The 27,561-nt window shown below is 39.3% G+C and overlaps 2 protein-coding genes across 5 annotated transcripts in view; one reads left to right on the top strand and one right to left on the bottom strand.

Annotated features, from left to right (window-relative positions):
* The window catches only part of LOC306878602 (adenylate cyclase type 3-like), a gene marked incomplete at its 5' end in the record, with an annotated part of 29,055 nt that extends 19,929 nt beyond the window's left edge, over nt 1-9,126 (bottom strand). Inside the window, 8 exons of one of the 2 annotated variants that reach the window (XM_079431027.1) lie at nt 721-840; nt 922-1,087; nt 1,560-1,718; nt 1,852-1,979; nt 2,880-2,991; nt 3,091-3,221; nt 5,499-5,648; nt 8,452-9,126. In XM_079431027.1, coding sequence (XP_079287153.1) covers nt 721-840; nt 922-1,087; nt 1,560-1,718; nt 1,852-1,979; nt 2,880-2,991; nt 3,091-3,221; nt 5,499-5,648; nt 8,452-9,126 — 1,641 coding nt within the window. The remainder of the gene's footprint in view (nt 1-720; nt 841-921; nt 1,088-1,559; nt 1,719-1,851; nt 1,980-2,879; nt 2,992-3,090; nt 3,222-5,498; nt 5,649-8,451) is intronic. The other variant, XM_079431028.1, reaches the window with a different exon arrangement.
* A 4,564-nt stretch (nt 9,127-13,690) lies between these two features.
* LOC306877655 (guanine nucleotide-exchange factor SEC12-like) lies at nt 13,691-25,829 on the top strand. 3 transcript variants are annotated; one of them, XM_079429553.1, is made up of 11 exons: nt 13,701-13,848; nt 14,308-14,446; nt 15,000-15,156; nt 22,231-22,426; nt 22,516-22,748; nt 22,823-22,903; nt 23,028-23,155; nt 24,015-24,188; nt 24,261-24,333; nt 24,770-24,929; nt 25,276-25,829. In XM_079429553.1, the coding sequence occupies exons 3-11, from the start codon at nt 15,022-15,024 to the stop codon at nt 25,368-25,370; spliced, it is 1,275 nt and encodes a 424-aa protein (XP_079285679.1). In that variant the 5' UTR covers nt 13,701-13,848; nt 14,308-14,446; nt 15,000-15,021; the 3' UTR covers nt 25,371-25,829. The 3 variants fall into 3 exon arrangements, with proteins under 3 accessions (XP_079285678.1, XP_079285677.1, XP_079285679.1); XM_079429552.1 differs by lacking the exon at nt 14,308-14,446 and having other exon boundaries at nt 13,691-14,000; XM_079429551.1 differs by lacking the exon at nt 14,308-14,446 and having other exon boundaries at nt 13,698-13,848.
* The last annotated feature ends 1,732 nt before the right edge of the window (nt 25,830-27,561 follow it).

The raw sequence follows: 27,561 nt of genomic DNA, 5'->3' as shown, positions 1-27,561 counted from the left end.
TCTGGAGTGATTCTGGATGAAGGAATGGTCTCTGATCTCTTGTCAGGTGGTCTCTAACCTCATCAGGCATTATAGGAGAATATTTAGAGCTGTTAAACTGACAAATGGAGGTTTCAAAAAGGATTAAATAAAAGGGTGCCGTTAATTGTGGCCAACATGTATTAGAGGAAAACATTTATTTCATAATGTTTTTCATAATATTTCCCCCCCTTTTAAATTCTTATTATCCAATGAAAGGTTAGATTTTTGTGAATTTTTCTAATAAAAGATAAAAAGGATTAACAATGCAGATTAATTTTCACAGCCTTCTTTGGTCATATTTACCAAGGGTGCCAATAATTCTGACCACAACTGTACTTCAATGATAGGTTAGAATTTTGTGAATTCTTTTGAACGAAAGATCAAAAGGATAAACAATGCAGATTTTTTTTCACAGCCGCCTTTGCTCATATTTCATATTTGATCATATTTACCAAGGGTGCCAATATTATAACGTGTATATAAATAGTGTAAAGTCTAAGTGTAAAATATAAGTGCCATATACAATTTGCACCTAGCATTATTATTACTAACAGAACTTTTGTTCATTTATGCATTTTTTCAGGGACTGAATTGAAAACCTTTGCCATTTTAAGCTGTAATTAAGTAAAGAACTTCTAAAGTTAACAGATTCCATTGGCAACAGTTGCACATGAGTGTGTGAGATGATCATGTCATTACCCGCGTGTCCAGCTCCTCTGGCTCCTCCGGTGTGGTGCAGGCCGTGTGGACGCTCCCGTTGCACTCCGTAGTGTTGATCAGCAATGGAGAATTCCCATTAGACGACGTCACTGAAAGCTTCTGGAGGAAACCACCGGCGAGAGCATGAGAATGAGAGAGACACAGAGAAACAGAAACGACAGTAACAGAAATGACACTCACTACCCCGTTGATGCCGTTTTTACCCACGGGTCCCTTGGGCACCACCACCAAGTACGTCTCAATGCCCCTTTCCTTCAGGTACTCGCAGCGGTCTCCTCCGTTCCCCGGCTCCACATCAAACTCTCCATGCAGACACTCCAGGGTATTCTGGGAGATGTGCACTCGCCTACCAGACACACATGTGAGTGAGTTCAAACACAGCCTGAGTGTGTTACTGGCAAACTAAACCAGCTGCTTCACTCAAAGTTCACTACAAGTGGACATTCTGTACAATTAAGCAATTAAGGGTGGGTCTCATTCTAATTGAGTCTTACTGATGATTATGACAGATAAGAGTCTAATAATCAAACATAAAGTATATCCAGATGTTTCCATCCCTGAGTCTCATCCATGACTGCAGCGCTCCTGTATTCAGGCATAGTTCATTTAGGGAGGAGTGGAGTTTATATATGTGACCTGAACAACCAGACACACTCATCTGAGTCACTTCTGAATTCCTGTCCGTCTTGACTGTGTCTAAGAAGGCATTCACACTTACTATTTTCATAAATGGATAGCTAGTGAACGTCTAGTGAATTTCCCCTAGCATTCAGAACCAAACTAAACCCTTTATCACTGGTGAATGTGCAGGTTTTTACCCTGGTATTCCTCCTGCCTCCATCTTGTTGGCCACCGTCACGTCAGTCGACCACACGTCATACTGCCAGCGCTTCTGTCCGAGCACGCCACCCAGAACCGTCCCAGAATGCAATCCGACACGCATGTCCACGTCCGTCTGCGTCTTCTCTCGAACGTATCTGAAATCCAGATGAATGTGTCAGACCTCATCATACTCACGCACTCCCGACTCGAGCTATTTAAAAATCCTTGTCATGAAGCAGTCGCTAATTCTCATGAACACTCCTGAACAGTTCAGCATGCATCACTCACGAAATGGCCTCGACCATGGCCAAACCCATCATGATGGAGCAGGCCGCATGGTCATCGCGGTAATCTGGAAGGCCACAAATACAGTAATAGCAGTCGCCCAGAATCTTGATCCTCAACTGATGGTATTTCTGAAAGTAAAGCATCTTAGCTTCAGACTTCACCAGTAATTAAATGAGCATCAACTGAGAGCAACAATATGCATCCACTTTTTCAGCTGCCTTGATTCCGGGAATACTTAGTTTTCTTCCATAATCTCGGTTTTATTTACAACTTCAAAAAATATGTTTTTTCCAGTGTATGAGGCAGTAAGGGTGTAGTCAGGTGATCTGAACCGTGCCGAGCAAACAGCTACTATTTTGTGTGCGCTACTGTCATCATTACGACAGAGGTGATGTGCTTGTTTATATGTCCGCGTGTCTCACGTGGAAGATTATCATATAGATGCGCACGGGTGTGAATACATTACTTACTGATTACACTTTATTTTGATAGTCCACTTTAGACATTCTACTAACTATAAGTAACTACATGTCAACTAATTCTCATTCATTTGCAACTACATGTCTACTAGCTCTCAGAGTAGACTGTGAGGTTAGGTTTAGGGTTAGTAGAATAATCTGACACATACTTGCAAAGTTTCTCATAGTCGGTATGTTGTGGACCCATCAGAATAAAGTGTTAGAAGATATTAAGCAGACAGTCTACTAATACTCTAATTAGGGTTGGACTGATAGACGATGCCATCGACGATGCCATTGATAGACATCACGATGTTGAGCCGGCATCAGAATAAAATATCTTATTCTATTTTCTATCCCCCCCCCCCCCCCCCAATACCCCCCACAATCCACCGCATCCCAGTACCGTAGATTCTCTATGGAGAAAATGAATGTGATTTTTACTTTAAATACCACTGTTGCACTCTATATGAATAACTTAAGATCATTAGTCACCCAAAATATTTTCATCTTGTAAAAATGATCAAACGTGTGTTGAATAAAGCTTGCATACAGATATCAGTAACTCACAGCTGCTAGCTTGTCGAAACGGGCGAACAATTCGTTCAGCAGCTTCACCAGTTCATGTGCGCTACAGGACGAGGACAGCTGAGTGAAGCCCACGATGTCTGCGAACAGAATACTGCAACACAAACACGGTCAACTTCAGACAATCAGCAAATGACGACATCAAGCTTTGCCCTCGTTTACTGATACACTGCTGTAATCGTAACACACTGACCTGACGTTCTCGTGCCGATACATGTACATGGTGTTGAACTGCTGCATCTCTTTCTGACTGGCTTCTTTCTTCATGTCCTGAAGCATCTCGTCTGCGATGTGCTTGGGTAAGATGGACAGCAGGAGACGCTCCTGTACGCAGAAGAACAAACGCTGATTATACACCCATATACTATCTGCATCTGCAGAATTCAGGGATATATTCACACAATTCTGCACATAAACCACCTCTTGCTTGTTTGCTTACTAAAACCTCATTTTTTAAGTTTCGGTTATTAATACCAAAACACAATTTTAAACCAATTTTTACTGTGTTTAATTCCATTTTTAATCATTAATTCCAAGAAAATAATGCATTGCATTTAATTAAATGTTTTTAATCGTGTTTAATTCCAAGAAATTAAGGATACAAGAAATTAATACACAAAGAAAATAGGACACAACATACCCAAACAGGATTTGTAAAAATTATTTTTATATGTATATCATTTATATATATATATATAAACTAAATAAAAAAAACTGAACAGAAAAGTTTTTTATAAATTCTAAAAAGAACAAACAATAAAATAAAGAAAATATTTGTAAATTCTATAAAACAAGGAAATAAATGCAACAGTCAGTAATTTTTAACAATTCTAAAAAATAAAAAAATTATAATTTCCAAAAATTTTATAAAGAAAAAAATAAATAAATAAAACAAATCTGAAAATATTTTTTGAAAGTTCTAAAAAGAAAAAAAAAACCTGGACAAAAATTATTTTTACAAATCCTGTAAAGACAACTAACAAACTATTTTTAAAAAAGACTTTCAAAAAAGAAAAAACCTTTAAACATTCAACATGCACGCATTAAATTGATCATAAGTGACAGTAAAGACACTTAAAATGTCACAAAAAGATTTCTATTTAAAATAAATGCTGTTCTTTCTGAACTTTATATTCATCAGAGAATCCTGAAAAATATCATACTGAATCACGATTTCCACAAAATATGAAACAGCACAACTATTGATCAACATTGATAATCATCAGAAATGATACTTGAGCAGTAAATCAGTATATTAGAATTCCTGAAGGATCATGTGACACTGAAGACTGGAGTAATGATGCTGAAAATACAGCTTTAATCACAGGAATAAATTACATTTTAACAAATATATTCACACAGAAAACAGCTATTTTAAAGTGCAATAATATTTCACATTTTTAGTGTTTTTCCGGTATTTTTGATCAAATAAATGGAGCCTTGGTGAGAATATGAGAAATCTTAACAAACTTTGATTTCTATCTGTGCTAAAAGTTTAGTCAGCTTTAGGTATGACCTCTCAGCTAACAGACACTGACTAGCATTCACTTACTCAAAGAAAAAGCAAAGCAAATGAACCTCTTGGGGGAAAAAATGCACAAATATATGCAAATTTATTGGTCAAATATGTTCCTTGACGCATCGACGGCACTAATCATTAACTGATGCTCCAGATGGCGACCTGTTAACACAGCAGGCCCTTTCAGGCCCAAACACATTTCACACGTGAACACATCAAGCCGCTCCGCTTTGACCGGTGCGCCATCGACGTGATGCCACTCTGACACGACAAGCACACACACACACACACACACACACTAAAGCGTGAACACCAGGTCAGTGTATTCACCCGAGAGTCTGACAATAAAAGAAGATAAAGGTTGAGAAGGATCAAGAGGAGGGAGTCGCTAGTGTGATTACAGCTGACATCGTCTCAGGAGGTTGGTTGCCATGGTAACCTGCGTAGCCGGATGCTCTTTGATTGGCTGGCGGACCCCGTCTCCCAGCAGCCCCTGCTCCTCCATTAGTATTCAGGGAGTTTCTCCTCATATGCCTCTTATCGGCCTGTTTTTCTCTCTCGCTCTCTCTCTCTCTCACACACACACACACACACCTATTTCTCTTCTCAACTTGCAGCTAATAGGAGCCGTTCGCTCTGTAAGTGTCGCACTGACTGCTAAATCTCTACACACAGACACAAATCAACTCCAGAAGCGTTTTCTGTCCTCAATGCAGTATCACACATTCTCAGTTAATCAAGTCATGTCCGATGTTTGATTGACAGTTTTGTCGGGTGGGATTTTAGGGCAAACCACAAAGGCTGTGATTCAACTAAATCGAGAAATGGTCTGCGTGCTTCTGAGTGAAGCGCAGCACTGTGTTCAGTTACACACGAGCAGCTCGTGACTGCAGCATCTCACAGTAAATGCTGTGACATCTGTGAGCGCTGCTCTTGAGTCTTTCGCACGACACGGAGTTCTAAGAATGCTACGCTCAAGTTAAAAGTTCTGCTTTTAAAAAACGTGTCTCGTGTGAAGGAACCGATTGGCCAGCATTAAATTCCACACGCTCATGTTGGTTTGGTCTGTTTTTTTCTCTCACCTGCTGCTGACTTTGCTCCTCCATGTTGAGCTTCACCTCCAGCGACTGCCGGGCCTCCAGAAAGGCCTTGCGGTGTTTGCGGTCGGCCATGTAATACGACATGACGCCCACTGTGATGGCACAGAAGTAGATCACAATGTTGGCCAGCAACTGCAAAACACAACAGCACCATCATGACATGACAAACAAGCCTTCCTGACCAAGAGTCTGTTTCTTTAGACTACCATATATATTTGTAGACATCATTTAGAAAAACACGGTTAATCATCATGAAAATATGGTAATAATGGAATAACTAAGTAAATGATAAAATACTTTCATATTTTTAAATCAACAAAAAAGGCAGTACAACAAATACCGCCATTATGTATAAATACTATATTAATCAGTAGATATAATTTAGAATACAAGATTAATCATCATTGAAAATACTGTAATATCTGCAAAACTAAGTAAATATTACTGTAATGTTTTAAATTAGCACAAAAAGGCACTACTAAAATACTGCCATCACGTATAAATAAGGTTTTATTTGTGTATATATATATATATATAATTTTGAAAACACGATTAGTCATCATGAAATACTGAAATTATTTAATGTGATACTGTAAAAATGCTGTAATTAGATATGAAATTTTTTTTTTTTTTTTTAATCAGCACAAAAAAGGCAATGAATAAATAAATGGTGAAGGTTCGTGGATTTTGGGGTGAAACAGCCTGAACTTGTTCGTCACAGGTTTCACGAGATTCATTGATCTCCGGGTTCTTGCTCTGTAATGTGTTTGAATAAACTGCTTTCTGTGTTACGCCTCTCGGGGCTGCAGTTTGTACCAAAAACAGTCTTGCTGAGTAAGAAGAGCGAAGCACCTCGGCTGGACACCCACCTGCCGGCCCTTCTGGCCCCGTCACCATCTTATGACTGCTGCGACACAAACGCCCCTGAAGCAAATATCAGCTTACTATTTATGCTGTATTAGATGAATCTGATTAACTCATGCACAGTCATATTTCATCCCAAAAACAAGAGATATTATATTATATCAAGAAGACCAGATTTTCTGCATTGTAACATTATTTATATTTTATAACGGACTTAAAACCATTGTAGCATGTGAGATCAGACGCAACTGTATCCATAAAATAATTGTATTACTAAATCTGAAGTTCAATCTATAAGTTAACATTTAAACTTTTTGTTGAATATACATATAAATATGAACTATTCTAACTAGCTATATTAATTAGTTTCATACATTATTATGCATTAAAAATATTTGATCAAATCTGTTGTAATATAGTGACACTTTACAATAAGGTTTCATATTTTAACATTATTTAACTGCATTAGTTAGCATTAATAATATTATTTAATACACATGAGCTAACAATGAACAGTTGTATTTCTATTAACCAACATCAACAAAGATTAATAAAGATTAATAAATACATGTATTGCTCATTGTTAGTTAATGCTGGTTAATGCATAAACTAATGGGAGCTTATTATACAGTGTTACCTTGATATCAATATTTTAATAGTACCAACATTGGCAGGTGCATGTATATTTTTGTTAGCTATTATATTTATATAGATATATAGGTATCTATGTGTGTGTGTAAAATTGTCCCAAGTCCACGAGGCTTGAATCTACAAGGCTTTTTAAGATGTATTCCCATCAAAATAACAAATTTAATGATGCGTATCTTAACAATTTAAGATTTAAATGACTGAGATATATATTAAAGAGAGTCAAATCTTCATGCGGCCGTTAAACTACAAAGCATGTGCTTGTTTGATGCCAAAAATTGTTGTGATTGAGTCTTTCACATTCTCAGGTTTTAACACCAGTTGAATCGGACTTTGATCAGAAACCTCAGGAGGAACTGTGAGAAGATGTGAACATCATTACAAAACAAAGCTTTAAAAAGTCGTTTTTTTCCTCAGTGATGCAAGAGAAATCATTTTTGGTTCCTCAAAGCACCTTTCGGTGGTTGGTTCTTAGAAGAACCATGTTTTGCTAAGTGTGAAAAACATTTAAAGAATCTAAAGAAATGTTCTCCAATACAGCTCTAAAAATAAAGGCTCTTTATTGGGATCGATGGTTCCATCAAGAACCTTTAACATCCGTGGAATTGTTTCATTCCACAAAAGCTTCTTTTTAGTGGAAAAATGTTCTTTAGATTATTCAAATGTTCTTCACACTTAGCAAAACATGGTTCTTTTAAAAACTGCACTCTTAAAAATAAAGGTTCTTTATTGGCATCAATGGTTCCACAACCATCCATGGAATCTTTTCATTCCACAAAAGTGGAAAAAGGTTCTTTAGATTATTAAAATGTTCTTCACATTAAGAAAAAACGGTTATTTTAAGAACTGTTCACTTAAGGGTTCTTTGGGGAACCAAAACGGGTTCTTCTATGGCATCGCTGTGAAACCCCACCTTTGGAGCCTTTATTTTTAAGCGTGTGATCACTGAAAGGTTCTCTGGGGAACCAAAAATGATTCTTTTGGACCTTTTGTGTATTGGAAAGGTTCCATAAAGATTTTAAAGGGTCTTCATGGAACCATAGATGCCAATAAAGAACCTTATGGACCATTTTTACTCCTCCAAACTGTTGGCATAATTTTTTTCTTTTTTTAAATCACGTAAAAATTTTCTTCACACAAGAACTGACTACAGAAAGGTTCTTTGGGGAACCAAAAAGGGTTCTTCTATGGCATCGCTGTGAAACCCCACCTTTGGAGCCTTTATTTTTAAGAGTGTGATCACTGAAAGGTTCTTTGGGGAACCAATAATGGTTCTTTTGGACTTTTTGTGGATTGGAAAGGTTCCATAGAGATTTTAAACCTTCTTCATGGAACAGTAGATGCCAATAAAGAACCTTATGACCGTTCGAATCTCTCAAGACCCATCTTTACTCCTCCAAACTGCTGGCAACATTTTTCTCACCTGTCTTCCCAGAGCCTCCCCCTGAATGTCCTCCTGCTGCTGCTGGGCAATCGTGACGCCCAGGACGAGTGTGTGCACGCCGCAGGACACGGCCGTGATCAGCACTATAGGGGTCAGCCGCAGCGGCAGTGTCAAAAAGAAGGAAAAGCTAAAAAACGCCTGCCAGCCCACCGTGTCGCTGGGCTGATGGAAGCGGGCAAAGTTCAGTCCTAGGTAACAGAAGATCTGGGCCGCTATGAGCACCCACAAGGCGTAGGGCACCAGGCGGCGCGTCACGCGGTCCGGGAGCAAACCGAACCGGCACAGCAAGTACAGCAAGATGTCCGCCGCCAGCCCCACCGACGCCACGGCCACAGACGCCAGCTTATCGCCGGTGTAGAGCACAGTGCACATCACGATGACATAGCAGTCGAAGAGGGCCGCGAACACCACCAGCACCAGCAGGGTCTCGTGCCTCTGCCGGCGGAAGTAGGTCTGGTAGAGGTTCTCCAGAGAGTCTGGTGCGAAGGTCAGACGCATGAACCGCGGCAGACACAGGCAGCAGCCGGAGCTGCGCACCGTCACCTCATGGGTGCGTCCCACCGCATGCCCGGGGTCCGAGGGCAGGGTGACCGAACAGTCCGCTGAATACTCCGCAGAATACTCGGGCTCCGAAAACGCCCGGTTCCGAGGCATTCTGGGATGCTGGATTGTACAAGATGCTATAAAAACTAAGGGTGTATTCACACCTGTCTTGTTTGGTTCGATTGAATCGAACTCAAGTCTTACTATAGGGAGATGAGAGGGTCTGTATCACTTACTATTGGAGAAAGCGTAACTTGTATCACGTGGGCCTTAATAACCAATCACATTACAGCCTTGACGTCATTGAATTTCAGTCAGAGTTGTGCGACACTGAATTGCCGTTTACGGATACCATAGGAATGAATGAGAAGTGCTGTAAGCTGTATCCCATCTGTCGCAAAAAGTCAGTGGCTTCTCTTATTAAACAGCATTTTTTTTCAGGGTGAACTCTAGAAATAGTTCAATCCAAAAGTATTGTTTAGTGTAAAACATGTTGAAGATTAGCTGATAGGCTGTTGATTCATTAAATGATAAGCCGTTTCCTCTAAAAAGCTGTTTATTCAGCGTAGTGGAGCCTCTGCTCCATTGACATGCATTAAAAAATGGCCTCTGGTCTCCTTTTCCACGTACTGCCTTAGCATTAGTCGTTATGCTTTTTTGGCTAAAGATTGCAGGCTTGCCTTCTAGTGGCTTTGCTCAAAGCTTCAAGTTCGTTTCCCCCCTTGGTGCAGATCTTTTGGGCAGGTGTGAATACAGCAATCGCACTCATGTGAGGACCAAACATCTGTACCGAGACCCAGCTGAAGAGGTGGTCTGCTTCCAAACGAACTCTGGTACGGCTGAATGGATGACCTTAGCACACGTGTGGTTTTGTTTACAATGTCTGGTTCACTTGCAAAAAGGGCAGTGTGATAGCGAACTGCATTAAACAAAAACAAAATCTACATTCTATTTGGTCCGGACCAAAGCAAGTGAACTAGCAGACTTTCCAGGTGTGAATACACACTAACACTCTGTGTGGGTTTTAATGCATCAGATGCTGGAAAAGCATTGCCTGGAAATATGTTCGCTAATGTCCAAACTTGAGATCAGATCCGAAGCGGCCACCTGCTTGTCATGCCTGGCATGTTTAGACAGGGCACCAGATCTTGCATGCATGTTTGTGGCATCGGCCCCCGCCAGGGCCTAGAGCACTTGAGATGTGCTTCTCGAACAAATGCCCCCAGCTAGGCTATACGCATTTGTTTTTCTGAGATCTGCAAAGACAAGTCTCAGCAAGTTGACATGAAGGCGACAAAAAGAGCTGTTTACACATCCGTCAGCCTCTCTGTTTCCTGCCCAGGATCCAGTCTCGGTGTCCACCAGCGCTCACTGTGGGTCTCCATGGTGAATCCTCGCATGGATGAAGAACATCAGGACTCAGGAAGGAAGCGAGGCGACCGATGAACGAGATGTTTCGCTCCAGATCAGCATCACACCCCGTGATAAGCAAAATAAAACCCGAACGGCAGCTTAAATCGAGAAAACTGACGCGATCGTGATCGGAGAGCGTATCTTGGCCTGATACAGTCTGTTAAAATGCATTACAGGATTCACGCAGGAAATACATGTTGCGCTCCGGTGCTGTGAGAAATACAGAAATGCATTTACAATACAGCGCTGCTGCCTTCTGTTATACTTATAAATGGCACATATCCTCACATTTTCACTATTGAAATGACCACAAGACGTGCAAATGAAGATTTTCGCAGAGGTTCAGTGATGGAAACGAGGATCTCTCTTCAGACGGTCCGTATCTCATGGAAATGCAGCTGCGTTTATCCGTAACGCATCCATAGCACGCTCCGATCTGTGGCTCCTTCGAGGATGTAAAGTGTGCCAAAGATCAATCTCTCACCCGTGAAACACATGAAAATCCACCGTATGCTCGACCCGAAGGCGTTTTCCACCAGAAGTCATTAATAATCAGGATACTGGCACAGCTTCAGTTTCGCTGTCCTGATAAACCTGGCTTTTCAGGCAGTCTGTGTGTTAATACGGAACGATACCGGAGAGATCACTGTCTAGATGCAAACGAACGCGATGTCCGATTCGCGGAGGAATAGTTGTATTGAGTCGCTTCTTCCTAATGATTCGTACGAAGCGATTCTTAAAGCTTTCGTGAATCATTCGGTTTGAATGGAGAAAGTAATGTTTGAGTGAAGCTGACATATAGGTTACATATGTAGCGTAAGTATAACACCAAACGATATAATTAGTAGCCTATTTAGGAAATTGTCATTTTTGCTTCATCAATTTGATTGTAAGAGAGACGTTGCTTTCATGTCGAAAGCTCTCAGTAATGCGTAGTTATACAGGCAAACTATTTGTTTCTACAAAAAAATAAATAAATACAGGACGTTAAATGCCTCTTTCTAAGAGCGCTTTTCAGCGTTGACTCGTTTGAACCGACTCTCTAAACCGACCACTTCGAGCGAACCGATTCTCTTAAATGAATCAGACTTCTCAACGCTACAAACGAAAATTACCAATCGTACTATAGCGACGGCTCGCTTACATGAATATTAATGCGATTGTGCTGACGTATGTTTGGAAGCGTCCAATCACGCGCCCTGTTTAATATTCATGAGCTTGACCTTCTTTATAGTAGGATGGGTAAACTCGCCTCGATGTCACCCCCTCAGCTTCACACCCCTTCAGTGGAGCAAGGACACAGGCCAGTCTGTGTGTCAACAGCTAAAAATATGCAGCTCATCTTATTACAAAACCGATAGGGAGTTTTTATGGATATATAATGCAACACTATGTGAAAAATATTGGGCTTTTTTCAATGTATTCTCAACAAAACTGTCAACACTCTCAGTGTAAACAAAATTATGAATTTACTTGCAAAAGAATTCAAATGTAAAGCATAAATGCAGGTTTTAGGTCTAAAACAAGGAGTGAGAAGTCACACAGTTAAGTCTGTAAATGTCTAATATCTCTCCCTCACACACACGAAGAGAAGGGCTGTACGGCTGACTGGAAAGCTGAGGACCAATATCTAGCTCTAGGCATGTTTAAAAAGGGTTGGCTTCATTTTTATCATAATAACATCACATAAAATGACATGTTTTCACTACTGTTAAAACTGACACGACTGTCTGACATCACCACAGGGCCATATTGATTATTCCACTGAAACCCTGAACAAGTAATCAATAATCAGACAGCTGACCTTTATACAGCAGCATCCCATCATGCCTGACAAACACATCACATCAACTCACATCACATGTGACATCACATTATCACCCTGCAAACCTGTCTGTTATGAAAGAGGCCTGACGCTGTTTACCGTAATTAATATCTATTCCCAGGCTCTAGTTGCTAAGTACACAAAGAGAACCTGAGGGAGACCAGGAGCATGGTAATTATTCAATTCTCTCTGCCTCAGAGGTACACAGGGGAACAATTAACTTGTGCTTCATTATACATGAGGAAGTTTGGGACTTTAAAGCTTCAGGGAAGAGTGAAGAAACTGACCTTTTAGCACGTCGTTTAGTCATTTTCTCTTCTGCTCCACTCCTAGTACAAGCAAAATTCACGTTTTATTTAAATACTGCAGTATGAAACTGCACAAAGGATCCTTGGAGGGCGAACAGGGGGTTAATATATTAGTCTCTATCATTGCAAAACAATGTAATAGCAAAATATTGCAAAAGAAACAACCGTCTGTCTCTATATGGTCGTTCTTTAAAGGCTGTAGTAAACAAGAGTAACTCATATAGTGCCAAATGCATGTCACCTGATGCTTATTATGTACTGTCCATAACACCATTTTGTGCTACAAGCATGTATTTTATGCATATAATCCGAATGTAGACATTTCCCTGGCAGCTGCTTTTCTGCTTAATTACAGCTTTGACAATTTAGAGTCTCATACACTAGTATTCTAAAGTAATATTAATTAATGAAATTCAGTTTTATACAATATTCATATAATTCCAGTCACATATAAGTTATTTAATTTGTTTACTTTTTAAATTTGATATTGTATTTGAATTATATTTATTATCTATGTAAAGTATGAAATTTAATTAATAATTTATTTAATTTTGTTTAAACTGTACTATGTATTTTTTATTTAACCATTTCATAATTGCACCACATTTCTGAAAATGGCAAGGGTTGCCACCGACTGTATAAAGAAATGATTATTAGCTGAATATTTTGGTCTAAATTCATATTTGGAATCAATATTTAAAAATAGAAAAGTATTTGAATTAGAGCTAATATTACTATGCAAATAGCAAAATAAATTCCAAATAATTTTAAGAAATATTGATTCAAAATATGAATTTAGACCAATAAATAAATAATAATTATAACATAAATATAATATAGCTCCATTTATAACTTTATTTTTATATTTTAGTTATTAAGTATGCAATGCTAATTGAATTCATATGATTGATTACATTTTGTTTAATTGCTAAAATATATATTTATGAATTTCCGTATTTAAGCATTTCAAAATTGCACCCCACCTTAAGCGCTTGATTAAATCTGTGTAGGTCCGTTTATTTAGCCTTTAACAACCTGGTTTAATGCACAAATCACTTCAGTTTGCTCCATTCAGATTTCCAGCTGCTTTATTACTGCGTTTATTACGGTTACGCGCACGCAGGCGCGCAGGATGTGACGCTCTGCTGACGTGTATCTAGGGAAACAGGAAGTAGATGGCGGTTCTGTGTCTAATGTTGTGAGAGATCCAGTGGGAAAAGACAGTGGCATGTCCACTAAACACTGGACTAACTGGAGTAAGAGACTGGAGCGCGTCCGCAGACACAGGTGCAGTGACTCACATCTCGAGCCTCAGAGAGAGAGAGAGAGAGATCAAAGACACAAGCGGAAGCGAATGTATCAGTGCAGTGACGGAGTCTCTCTAGAGTAGGATATAATGTTACCATGTGTCTGGAAACTGAAGAGCTGAAGTGATAAAGGTGCAGTGAATGAAAACCCAGAGAACCCAAGACTGATTACCCCTTGGGAAGTGCTACAGTAACAGTAGATGGTCAACCTAGTCTTAACATGGTGCCTGACAGGGTTTAGGATTAAGCCATAGTTCAATTAGATAATTTAAGTGGCTTTAATAAACGTGCCTTAGAAAAACACATTATTGGTGTGCATCTTGAGACAAATCGTTAAGATATATTTAAGATATGTCAGTGCAAGTTTCTTTCAGTTATATTACTGTTTAATCAAAGCCCCAGAACACCTCAGATGGAGATGAGTTTGTTTCTTCATCAGGTTTGGGGAAATATAGCATGCTCTGCAGTGAATGGGTGCCGTCAGAATGAGAGTCCAAACAGCTGATAAACACATCACAATAATCCACACCACTCCAGCCCATCAGTTACCATCTGGAGAAGACAAAAGCTGTGTGTTTGTAAGAAACATATCCCTCATTTTCAAGACATTTTAACTTTAAAACATTTTTGGCTTGTAAACAGTGCTTGATCTGTGCATATGTCTTATGGATTGACTTGTATTTTATCCGGGAGCAAAGGTTTGAAAATACATTATGTATGATGGATTGGTTTATTGCAAACATGCAGCTTGTGGATTATTGTGATGTTTTTATCAGCTGTTTGGACTCTCATTCTGACGGCACCCATTCACTGCAGAGCATCCATTGCTGAGACACTGATGAAACAACATACTTATTCTGACCTGTACTTAGTAAAAAATATAAAAGAGTCAAAAAAACTAAACAGGACACATTCTAATGTACGGAAATAAAATGTAAAGCTGCATTAAACTTTTATTGTTTTGATACTTGAAAACCAGTTTTCTTCTTTGAACCAAATTCACAGAAAATTTGTACACTATGCACATTATATATACTACTACAGAAATACCAAAAGTTGTATGGACCATGATATGGAGTTGTGTATTGTTTTTTGTTGAATTGTCTGTAACAATCAGTAATTTACTTTCAGACCATAGTCCAGAGATCACAGCATGGGTAAACGAAGAGCGCCTGAGCTGTACAGAGCCCCCTTCCCTCTCTATACTGTGAAAATCGACCCCCAGACCGGCCTGATCATCACAGCTGGAGGAGGCGGCGCGTCCAAGACCGGGATCAAGAATGGAATGGTACTTCTCTAACAAAGATCCGCTGCCATTCAGAAATGACTTACATGGCCCTCCACTTGTGCAAAGCAGCTTGGTTATATACTCGTAATTAATCAGTCAATGTAATTGCATATTTGTAATTTATGTTCTTTACATAGGATATATAAGGTATTATTATAAGGGTACAACATAGAATCATGTGCTTTATATTCTTGAATCCTCTTAATAGCCTTCAAATAAATTAATTCAATGATTGTTGTTTTATAGAAAAATTATAATTGTTAAGAATAATAAACAAATCTTTTATTTAGTTAGACTTTGTTAGATTACTTAATTCTAATTTAACAATTAAAATGGAATCCAGAAAAATTCAAACAGAAACACCAAAATTTGGGAAAAAATTAAATGGATTTCACAGGGCCCTAGTTATGTACCATTTAGCTGTTGAAAGTGACTAAAGTGAAGTGAAAGAGACGGGCAGTGTTGGGGGTAACACATTACAAGTAATGCCAGTTACGTAATCAGATGACTTTTTTTTAAATTAACTATTAAAGTAATCCATTTCTTTTTAATTTGGAAGGAAATATCAGAGTTTTTCAAAAAAGTAATGCCGGTTTCTTTGTTTCCCATGTCTTGACTGACAGCTCTGGTGTTGCCATGTTGAGAGAAATCGGGAGTAAGTGCAGAGGCGTTGTGTGATCTTACTGTAGTTCTAGACTAAATATCAACATGTATTTACTCATCACCTGCACATAAACAGATTCAGTATTCCTCAAAATTAATAAAAACAGTCAAATGCAAGTAAACAGAATATTATATACAATCCTGCAATAATTAAATATGTGAAATAAGACAAATATAATTTATGTATTTAATCCCATTTTATTAATCAATGTCTTTGCTACTCACCTTCGATGATCCAATTCAACCATACTAAGCAAAAATGACACATTTGTGTTTCATTTTTTGTTATTTGCTGAATATTGTTGAACTTTCTTCTCCTGCGTCATTAGGGCCAGAGCACCAGTGGTGCGAGGACCCTATTGGAAATGCTCAGTTTCTTCTTCTCCTCCGAAATGAATCACATTTTTGAGGGCCTAGACATGCTCGGTAACTCATGAAACTATGCACACATCAGAAGTGGTGAAAATTTACATCTTGATATGGGTTTCAGAAGTAGGTGTGGCAAAATGGCTCAATAGCGCCACCTATAAAATTTGCCCCTCGAGCTATGTTTCACATACATGTACGAAATTCGGTAGACACATGAAACACCAACAGTGTTGGGGAAAGTTACTTTTAAAAGTAATGCATTACCATATTACTTTTTTTACTTTACTTTTGTCATTTAGCAGACGCTTTTGTCCAAAGCGACTTACAAATAAGAAAAAGTAACTAAAACTAAAAAGTTACAACTCTATAAATACTATCTACCCACATATTTAAGAAAATAAAGAAATTAAATAAAATTAACACATGCATATAACAACAACATTTCAATAATAAACATATCAATGAAAAAATTAAATAAAAAGCTACTACTATCCCTTGCCGGTGTCCCTGCCCGGTGGAGTCGCACGGTAGAGTCGATGGTCTTTACACTCTTTGGTCTTCACACTAAGAGGGCTTCACACGACGACTGCCGCGACCGCTGCCGCGATATAATAACCTTTATTATACCAAACCAACAAATGATCATTTCAATTCAGCTGGACCCACTTTCCTGTTTATCAACTACAAATGGCCAAGCAAGTGCACACACTGACAAGATACACGATACAGTACGAGACCAAACGCGATTTCAGCAACTCTCATCCTAGTAAACAAAATAAGCGTTTCCTAGCAACGGCAAATGCGCTAAACACTGAGACAAGTAAATACACTTACGAGCTGATATTGCGTTACTCCCTAAAAAAGTAACTAATTACGTTACTTTTTATGGAAAGTAATGCGTTATGTTACTTTTGTGTTACTTTCACGTTACTTTTTAAATATGTGCAGGGCTTGATTGTTTGTTTTTAATATAAGAAGTTCTATTTAAAGCAAACGTAAAAGCCCTTTCACACCAGAAGGTGTAATGAATAAACCTCAGGTTGAAGAAAAAGTAAATTCATGTCTATACAGTAGAACGCAGGAGAAGAAGGTTCAACACTCTTCAGCAATAAAAAAATAATAATGAAGCACAATTATTAGTTTATCTAAATTCAAATTAGTATGGTTGAACTGGATCATCAAAGGTCAGCAGCAAAGACATTGGTTGATAAAATGGGATTAGATACAATTGTGTTATTTACCATTTAATTATTGCAGGTTTGAGTCATATTCTGAGTTTGTATTACACTGTTTTAATTCATTTAGAGGAATACTAAATCTGTTTTTTTGTGAGTGAAATGAATTAATGCATGCATGTTGACATTTAGTCTAGAACTACAGTAACACCATGTTTAGCCGCTGCATTTTGGACTATCTGTAGCTTGTTTATTGAAGATGCAGGACAACCAGCTAGCAGTGCATTACAATAGTCCAGTCTAGAGGTCATGAATGCATGAACTAGCTTTTCTGCATCAGAAACAGGTAGCATGTTTCGAAGCTTGGCTATGTTTCTAAGATGGAAGAATGCTGTTTTTGTAACATGGGAAATATGATTTTCAAAGGACAAGTTGCTGTCTAATATAACACCCAGATTTTTGACTTTAGAGGACGTAACAGTGCATCCGTCTAGTTGCAAATTATAATCCAAGAGATTCTGTGTAATGTTTTTTGGTCCAATAAGTAATATCTCTGTCTTATCTGAATTTAATAGGAGGAAATTATTGGTCATCCATTCTTTTACATTTTTTACACAATCTATTAGCTTAGATAGTTGAGAAGTTTCATCTGGTCTTGTTGAGATATATAGTTGAGTATCATCAGCATAACAATGAAAACTAATCCCGTATTTTTTAATAATATTAGCAAGGGGCAACATGTATATTGAAAATAGCAGAGGACCTAGGACAGATCCTTGTGGTACTCCATACTTTACTGGTGATAATTGAGATGACTCCCCATTTAAATGAACAAAGTGGTAGCGATCGGACAGGTAGGATCTAAACCATCTTAAAGCCTGCCCTTGAATACCAGTATAGTTTTGTAATCGATCTATGAGTGTGTCATGGTCTATAGTGTCGAACGCAGCACTAAGATCAAGTAATACTAGCAATGAGATGCAGCCTTGGTCTGAAGCAAGAAGCAAGTCATTTGTAATTTTAACAAGTGCAGTTTCTGTACTATGGTGAGGCCTGAAACCTGACTGAAATCTTCATAGAGATAATTTTTTTGCAAGAAGGAGCACAATTGAGCAGACACAACTTTTTCTAAAATTTTAGACATAAACGGAAGATTTGAAATGGGTCTGTAATTTGCCAGTTCATTAGAATCTAGTTGTGCTTTCTTAATAAGAGGCTTAATAACCGCCAGCTTGAAGTGTTTTGGGACGTGACCTAAAGATAACGATGAGTTAATAATATTGAGAAGCGGTTCTTCTGCTACAGGTAACAACTCTTTCAGTAGTTTAGTGGGTACAGGATCTAATAAACACGTTGTTGGTTTAGATGCACTGATAAGTTTATTTAGCTCTTCCTGTCTTATAGTTGTAAAGTACTGCAGTTTTTCTTTGGGTGCGATGAATGAAGCTGAAATACTAGACGCAGTAGAATCTACATTTGATATTTTATTTCTGATGTTATCTATTTTATCAGTAAAGAAATTCATAAAGTTATTACTATTAAACTGTGAGGGAATATTTAGATCGGGTGGCATCTGTTTATTTGTTAATCTAGCCACTGTGCTAAATAAGAACCTTGAATTGTTTTGGTTATTATCTATGATTTTGCGGATATGCTCTGCCCTGGCAGCTTTTAGAGCCTGTCTATAGCTGGACATACTGTTTTTCCACGCAATTCTAAAAACTTCCAAGTTAGTTTTTCTCCATTTGCGCTCAAGAATACGAGTTTCTTTCTTGAGAGAATGGGTATAACTGTTGTACCATGGCGCAGTACGTTTTTCTCTAACCTTTTTCAATTTGAGGGGGGCAACAGCTTCTAATGTGTTAGAGAAGATAGTGCCCATATTGCTAGTCATTTCGTCTAGTTCATGTGTATTTATGGGTACACAGAGCAGTTGAGATAAATCAGGCAGGTTATTTGTGAATCTGTCTTTGGTGGCTGGAACAATAGTTCTGCCCGGACGATAACGCAGAGCCATATAATTAATATCATTAATACGCAGCATGCACGATAGAAGGAAATGATCAGTAACATCATCACTTTGAGGTACGATATCTATATCGGTAAGATCAAGTCCATGCGATATAATTAAATCTAGCGTATGATTAAAATGATGAGTGGGCCCGGTGACATTTTGCTTGACTCCAAAAGAGTTTATTAGGTCAGTAAACGCAAGTCCTAACACATCATTTGTATTATCAACGTGAATGTTAAAATCTCCGACAATTAGCAGTTTTTCAACATTAACCAATAGATCTGAGAGGAAATCTGCAAATTCTTTTAGGAAATCTGTATATGGCCCTAGCGGTCTATACACAGTAGCCAGAGCAAGAGATAGGAGAGATTTCTTTTGCATATCTAACAGTGTAACATTAAGCAGAAGTATTTCAAATGCGTTAAACCTCCTGTATCCTGTTTTCTGAGTAACATTGAGAATATCACTATATATTGTTGCCACACCGCCGCCACGACCAGTCTGACGGGGCTCATGTTTATAACAGTAGCTTGGTGGAGTGGACGCTCCCAGAAAAGATTCCAATTATTAACAAAGAGCAGTTTCTGTTCTTTACACCATGACAATAACCATTCGTTTAAAGCAAAAAGTGTACTGAACCTTTCGTGTCCTCGTCGATACATGGGAAGCGGTTCTGATACGATGATCGTCGTCGCGGGTGATGTGCTGCGTACCGTCTCTATCAGGCTCCTGAAGCCCCTCTTCAGTATCTCCGTCTGCCGCAGCTTGGTGTCGTTAACCCCCGCATGCAGTACGATAGCACCGATGCTCTCATCACCCATCACGATCGCGGGTATCTGCGCAGAAACATCGAGAAAACGAGCACCGGGGAAACAGTGAGTGTGCACTTTACCTTCAGCTAACGTAGCACGGACGTGCCGGACGATGGAGTCTCCGGCGATCACAGCGTAGCGTTCCGTCTCGCGGAGGGGAGCGAAGTGGTTCCGGGTGGAGATCTCGAAGACCGGAGGCGGTGGAGGGGGAGAGGTCGTCGCCCGGGGCCTGGCTCGCGTCTTCCGCTGCTGGTGCACCCAGGGTCCGTGACGTCCCGGCGCCGGAGTGAAGGACATCTGGGAAGATCGCGTCCTGGGTGCACAGGGTCTGTGCAGAGAAACACGGAGTAGAGGTGGTGGGAGTGTTAGCAGCGTGCTGTATACTTACCCCGGACTTGTGAGCGTCAGTCCGGGATGTTTCCAGCGTGGCTCTCCGCTCTCTCAGATGGGCCTGGTTCTCCACCAGGTCGCGGATCTGCTTCTCCACGGCCTCCAGCTCCAGCTGCACCGAATGCAGCTCGAATGTGTCCTCATCTACACTCATAGGTAGACACAAATCCGCCATTTAAGCAATTAACAGTGAAACAATGGTAATGTGTGTGAATAGAGTATTAGCAATATAAGCGAGATTAGCGGCAGCCATGCTGCCGATGCTAACAGGCTATAAGCTAATAGCAGACTCGAGAAATCAAAATAAAACTAGTGATAACAAGGCGCTCTGATTGGTTTTGTTTTAGAATGCTATAGGGGATATATTCACACGTTATAGAAACGAAAATTATAGTGTATAAAATTGTTTGTAAGATAGAAAATAGACGATAAAGAATCAACTTGATGGAGCTCAAACTCAAAACACGCAGTCACAAATCAGCGCATGCGTATCAAATTCAAAATTGTATTTACTTGTAATGAGTTATCCCCAACACTGTACACCAATACCTACAAAAAGTCCTGTGGTACGAAGTCCAAAACCCAACAGGAAGTCTGCTATTTTGAATTTTCTCTGTAAGTTTTGTGCCGTTTTTTCCATTTTCAGGCGTTGTATTTAAACTCCTCCTAGAGATTTATTTAGATCAACATCAAATTTGGTCAGTCTAATCTAAAGCCCTTTGAAATGTTAAATTGTAAAGATCTTGAGTTTTCGTTGAAGGGAGTGTCCGTGGCGGGCTGACAAACTTCCATGTTTCACCATGGAAAAGGAAGTTATTATAATTCAGGCAGACAATGTCCGATCTGCCCCAAACTTCACATGTTTTATAAGAGTCCTGTCCTGAACACATGCCCATATTCTGTTATAATCATAGCGCCACCTGCTGGCAACAGGTAGTGACTTGTTTTACACTAACTTAAACATGCAATGTCTGATCTGCACTAGACTTCACATGTTTGGTAAGAGTCCTGGCCTGAAGACATCTAAAGGCCACTATACAGTTGTAATCATAGCGCCACCTGTTGGCATCAGGATATATAATGTTTTACACTAACTCAAACATGCCATGTTCAATCTGCACCAAACTTCATATGTCCTGGTTTGAAGATATCTCTATGCCAATATTAATTTATAATCATAGCGCCACCAGCTGGCAGCAGGAAGTTTGGCACATATAAATTACTTTGACACATTCCTCCTATATTTACCACTTTAAATGCATATTGCTGACCATTCACTGTTTTCCTAAAGCCACCGGGTGGCAGTGAGCCTGGGTGCGAGGGCCCTTTCAACGCTTCTTGCAGCTTTAATATTCTTTATGCAATTGGTTTGAGCTGCACCCTCTACTGTTCAGACGTGAATTTACATTTCCTTCAGTCTGAGGCGTATTTATTTTAACTTTTGGTGTGAAAGGGCTTTTACATTTGTAAAAGAAGAACTTTTTTTATATTAAAAACAAACAAACAAGCAAGCCCTGCCCAGATATAACTTAATAAAGTAACTTAATTAGTTATTTTTTAGGGAGTAACGCAATATTGTAATGCATTACTTTTAAAAGTAACTTTCCCCTACACTGGTGAGGGCGTGTTTATTGTTACATTTTTGTTGCAGCATTTCCTGAGTCTGGATCTGGTTGGCGGTGTGCACAGCTCCACCTTGCTGCACACTCATGAAACGGACACACAAGCCACCATGTGCATGTCTCTGGGGGGGGATGTGATCGCCGCAGGACAGGACGCCAACTGCAGTCTGATGAGGTTCAGTCACCGTGCGGCCAAACAGGCGAAGAAACCTGCAGCCAAAGATGGTCAGTAGAGGCTAAATGAAGACATTGATGAATTAATGGTCATGCATACTCATTTTCATGTCATCTTTTCCTGTGACACCTGTTAATAGGGGCTGGAGATAAAGGTGCAGCCAGGAAGAGAGGCGGGAAAGGCCAGAAAGGAGATGGAGGAGGAGACGTGGCCCAGATGAAGGAGGATTCTCCTCAGATCGTGGTAGAGGATGTTGGAGCGGTGCAGGCCGACTTCAGCCAGCAGGACCCCTGCGTGAAGTGTGTGCGCTTCAGCACCGACCTCACGCTTCTGCTGAGCGGCGGGACCGATGGTTTCGTCAGAGTGTGGGAGGTGAGCGTCTCCCATGAGTCTGTGTAGTTTTTATCAGTACTGTCCTTGTCTCAACTCGTTTCGTCTCTCTCCAGTTCCCCTCTTTGAAAGAGAAGTTCAGCTTCAAAGCTCACAAGGATGAGCTGGAGGATATAGACATCAGTCCTGATAACAAGGTGTGTTCTGTGAAGATTTGTTATAGTTAAGAACTGACAAAAAGCAACCAAGCAATTAAGAACTGCTTCTCTATTGTGCATTTTATGCTGGTTCATCCAAGTAGTGTTCTCTTTCTTGATGTAGCACATTGTAACAGTTGGCCGTGATTTCGAGTGCAGCGTGTGGAGCGGCGATCAGCTGGCCGTGGGTTTGTGTTGGCATGAAAACATGCCTCAGATCACAGAGAAGATGTACCGCTACAAGTCATGCAGGCAAGTTGTGAACTTCCTGACAGCTGCCACTTTTCATAAATAGGCTAAAAGATAGGTTATAAGTCACATTTCCTTCAGAAATCATTCTAATAGGAATAGCTGCTCAAGAAACATGTCTTAATGTTATCAGTGTTGAAAACAGTTGTGCTGCTTGGTATTTTTGTGGAAACCATGATATATTTAATTTTTCAGCATTCTTTGATGAATAGAACGTACAAAAGAACAGCATTTTATTTGAAATAGTAATATTTTGATTTCAGTCCATCTATTAATGCCTCGTGAGAAAAATGCTGTGTGTTTTCAAGTAGCAAATTTGTCATTACAGCGTTGTAACTTCAAACTGTCGCTTCTGGCTAAATACAAGTCCATAATCCATAATAATGCTTATTCCAGTGAAAGAGTCATCTTGTCTGAATCAGGAGAGAAATCTGCACGTATCAAGCACTGTTTAAAACGGCTCTAAACAAATAATAGTTTTCGATGTTTGAGGACAACAGGAGATGGACTTTTCACTGGAGGAAGTGTTATGGATTTTGGATTTGACGGAAGGGATAAAGTTAAAATGTCTTAATGGTGGATTTGTTTCTTACAAACATGCAGCTTTTGGCTTCTCAGGATGTTAACTGATGGACTGGAGTGGTGTGGATCATTGTGATGTTTTTATCAGCTGTTTGGACTCTCATTCTGACGTTATTATCTAACATATCTAATAGTTAAAAAACATGTGATTTGCATCACTATAGCTGTACAAAAATAATGAGGCACCAAAATCTACTGTTCGTGGAAGGAGCCAGCTGTAACGCATCAGGAGCTGTCAGATTCGCTAATGTTTTGTCATTATTTTCTTGCTCAATACCAGGTTTGCAAAGGTAGAGGACCAGAAAGATGCTTTAAGACTCTATACAGTCCAAATCCCCCACAAACGGGACCGCAGACCCCCTCCGTGCTACATCACCAAATGGGACGGACAGGCTTTCCTGCCGCTGCTCACGAAGCCTTGTGGGAATGAAGTTATATCTTGTCTTGCAGTGAGGTAGAGGGAATATGTCTTATTCATTGTTCTGGTGAATTATCATGTGTTTGATGGTTGTGTGTTATTCCTCAGTGACTCTGGGACATTTCTTGGTCTTGGAACGGTGACTGGATCCGTGGCCATCTATATAGCGTTTTCCCTGCAGGTACAAACAGCATAATTACTAATCAGTTAATTACAGCCAAAACCTATTCAGCTGCTTTTGTAGGCTTAGCATTTCAAGGCTGCAAAATAATAAGGTGCTTTCTTTTGTGTCCAAGACAGCATTGACTGATGAAAAATACAGTAGTATCGTGAAATGTTACAATTCAAAATAACAGTTTTCTATGTGAAGACACTGTGAAATGTAATTTATTTCTGTGATCAAAGCTGAATTTTCAGCATCATTACTGCAGTCTTCAGTGTCACATGATCTTTCAGAAATCATTCTAATATACTGATTTGCTGCTCAAGAAACATTATCAATGTTCCACATCTGTTAGGATGCTGACTTAAAAGGTAGCTGCTTATGTAGTCAGTAAGAAAAGGCAGCTCACTAGGTGTTGAAACCTACTGACCGTCTCTTCTGATCAACCCTCCAGAAATTGTACTACATCCAGGAATCTCACGGCATTGTCGTCACAGACCTGACGTTCCTACCTGACGCTCCTAAAAGTAAAGCCGTGCAGGGCAATAATGAAGTGGTCATGTTGAGCGTAGCCGTCGACAGCCGCTGTCAGATGCATGCTGTGTCCAACCGGAGTAAGTATGATGTGATCAGGTATATGTATTCATACATGTCCAACTTCAAACTGTATAAAATGAACCCTAACGTGGATAAAATTCACATCTGTATTTTCACTAATCACTGGGATCAGATCATTGAAATAATTTCAAACTCTCACAAAGGTTATTTATATCAACTAAAACATCACATAACCAACAAACCACAGTATTGTCACGTAAAGCAATATATACTATATATCAAATCTCAGCTGCCTGATTGTTTATTATATTATCATATATAAAGTTGGATATATGTACGTGTGTCTACATAAAGTAAATCAATGCTGATGCGTCAGTAGTGCTGTTATATTTTCTATTTCAGGGTCCTTCCCGCTGTGGCTGGTGCTGTTCTTCTGTGGTCTGATGGTGGTTGGAGTGATTCTGCTCCTGCAGTCTCTCTTCCCAGGATTCATTTAGTGTATAGCGTATCCATTCTCACCCTCACCTAGGCGTAACATTTTATATACTTAAAAAAATGACTTGAAAACAAACCTGGATCGATGAAATTGTTTGAATCAATTGGAAATAATAATGGAAATGGGAATGACTGTGTTTAGCATCATGTTTTTAACTGAAGTATCATCTCTGGAGTGTGACTTTGAGCTCTGAATTCTTATGAATCAGATCAGATGAAGAATTTGGGCATGACCTGAAGATCCTGAACCGCTCTTTCTCCTCATCGGTGAACGAAATGTTTCAGGATGATTGAAAAGCTGGTTGGAAACAGGACCGGATTTCCTCGTATGGACGTCAACTGCTCCACCAGCTGCATGAAATGCCTTTTAATGGAGAAATATATATGCAGCGAATTTGAACATTGAATTATTTTAAATATTTAAAACCATGTAAAAATATAAATATACATCTGAACAACATATGCTGTTGCCACGTCTGTCCAGTTATTTATGTTATGACCATCAATATCCCAATGAACACCTCATTCATTGAGTTTTCTACAAACTAACAGTCCTCATATGTAAGGCACATCCCATTTTACTTGCATAATCCAAGATATTTCAGAGTAAAATCTGATATTTAGGGGGAAATGCAGTAGGATGGGATTGAATTTAATCCATTGGAAATTGTTTGGATTGTGAAACATGGGTGTTATGTCATGCTTAGTGGATTTGTGCCGTCATGCAAAATGGAAAGTACTTACAGAAACAGTGCAAAAGACTACAGAGCCAAACATTTATCTTTTTGGAAGAACATGCAATAATGAATCACCCAAGAAGACGAGGAAGATGTATTGGGTAAAGAGTCAAATTTGAAGTGAGTGGTGTTTTCATGCACCACACTAGGGGACGCCATTGCATTTATTTGAGCAGCTGTTTTCAGATCCACATTCGACATTGAGCAGTGAGCCAACATCATAATTGATTATTGTACAAAAACACAGAGACACACAGACACAGACACAGACACAGACACACACACACACACACACACACACACACACACACACGTAATCTTAAGTACATTTTCACAAGGGTAATGCTTATAGCTTTAGGACTTGAAAAACGTAGTTTAGGTTTAATAGTATAGGGTTTTGCTAGTATGAGGTGTTCCTGGATCTGCATCCGTGTGGTCCAGAACAAGACCAGGCTGCTGTTCGGGGGATTTGATAGGGTTAAGACTTTGTTTCTTTGACAGAAATTTTGATCCTGTAGCACCAGCCTTTCACAAACACAGATACTTAATATCGAATGTAAAACATCTGGAACTGAAATAAAAAGAAAGAAAACAAAAGCTAGGTAAAAGAGACGGGAGAAACAAGGACAACAAAATAAGGGACAAATTGATTGCAATCACAAGAAAGCGAGTCAGCCCACATAAACATTTCAATAACACGGAGTAAACAGATGCGTCTTGGAGTTTTGAAGTTGGGAAGAGATGAAATTTCAGTGATGTTGAGAGACTGGATTCCAGGATGAGCTTGAGAAGCAGTGAGAAATGTGCTGGAGGAGTCAAAATGAATCACAGCAAATAAACATCAGGGCTTCAAAAACTCATTACAGCTTTGTATTTGTGATAATCAACCTTGTGTCAGTGGAGTATGAGAATGATGTGTTTGTGATGTTTTGACCCAGGCCGCAGAGTTCTGGATCTGTTGCAACTTTCAAAGCAATTTGGTGAGCAGGGCAGAAGTGTTACAGTAAATAGACACAAGAACAAGTTCAACAATTAATCATAAAATGGATAATGTTACCTATTTGCACTGGCAGGTCTTCTGCATCTTAAAGGAATAGTTCACCCAAAAATGAAAATTTGCTGAAAGTGTACTCACCCTCGGGTCTCCCAAGATGTAGATGAGTTTGTTTCTTCATCAGGTTTGTAGAAATGTAGCATTGCATCAGTGTCTCAGCAATGGATGCTCTGCAGTGAATGGGTGCCGTCAGAATGAGAGTCCAAACAGCTGATAAAAACATCACAATAATCCACACCACTCCAGTCCATCAGCTAACATCTGGAGAAGGAAAATAGAAATAAATCCATCATTAAGATGCTTTTAAGCAAAATAATCCATCATAACGCTTCCTCCAGTGAAAAAGGAGTCTGAATCTACACAGATCAAGCATTGTTTTCAAGTCAAAACAGTCCAAATCAG

The sequence above is a fragment of the Barbus barbus genome, assembly GCF_936440315.1.
Source record: "Barbus barbus genome assembly, chromosome: 12".
Taxonomy (NCBI): domain Eukaryota; kingdom Metazoa; phylum Chordata; class Actinopteri; order Cypriniformes; family Cyprinidae; genus Barbus; species Barbus barbus.
Note: the sequence above shows the minus strand (reverse complement) of the source record. Positions and strands in the feature narration are given on the sequence as shown.

Coding starts and splice junctions, on each gene's coding strand:
- LOC306877655 (XM_079429552.1), top strand. CDS start 15,022: ATGGGTAAACGAAGAGCGCCTGAGCTGTACAGAGCCCCCTTCCCTCTC. Junction 24,189..24,260: donor ATATCTTGTCTTGCAGTGAG/GTAGAGGGAATA, acceptor GTTATTCCTCAG/TGACTCTGGGACATTTCTTG. Junction 24,334..24,769: donor ATATAGCGTTTTCCCTGCAG/GTACAAACAGCA, acceptor TCAACCCTCCAG/AAATTGTACTACATCCAGGA.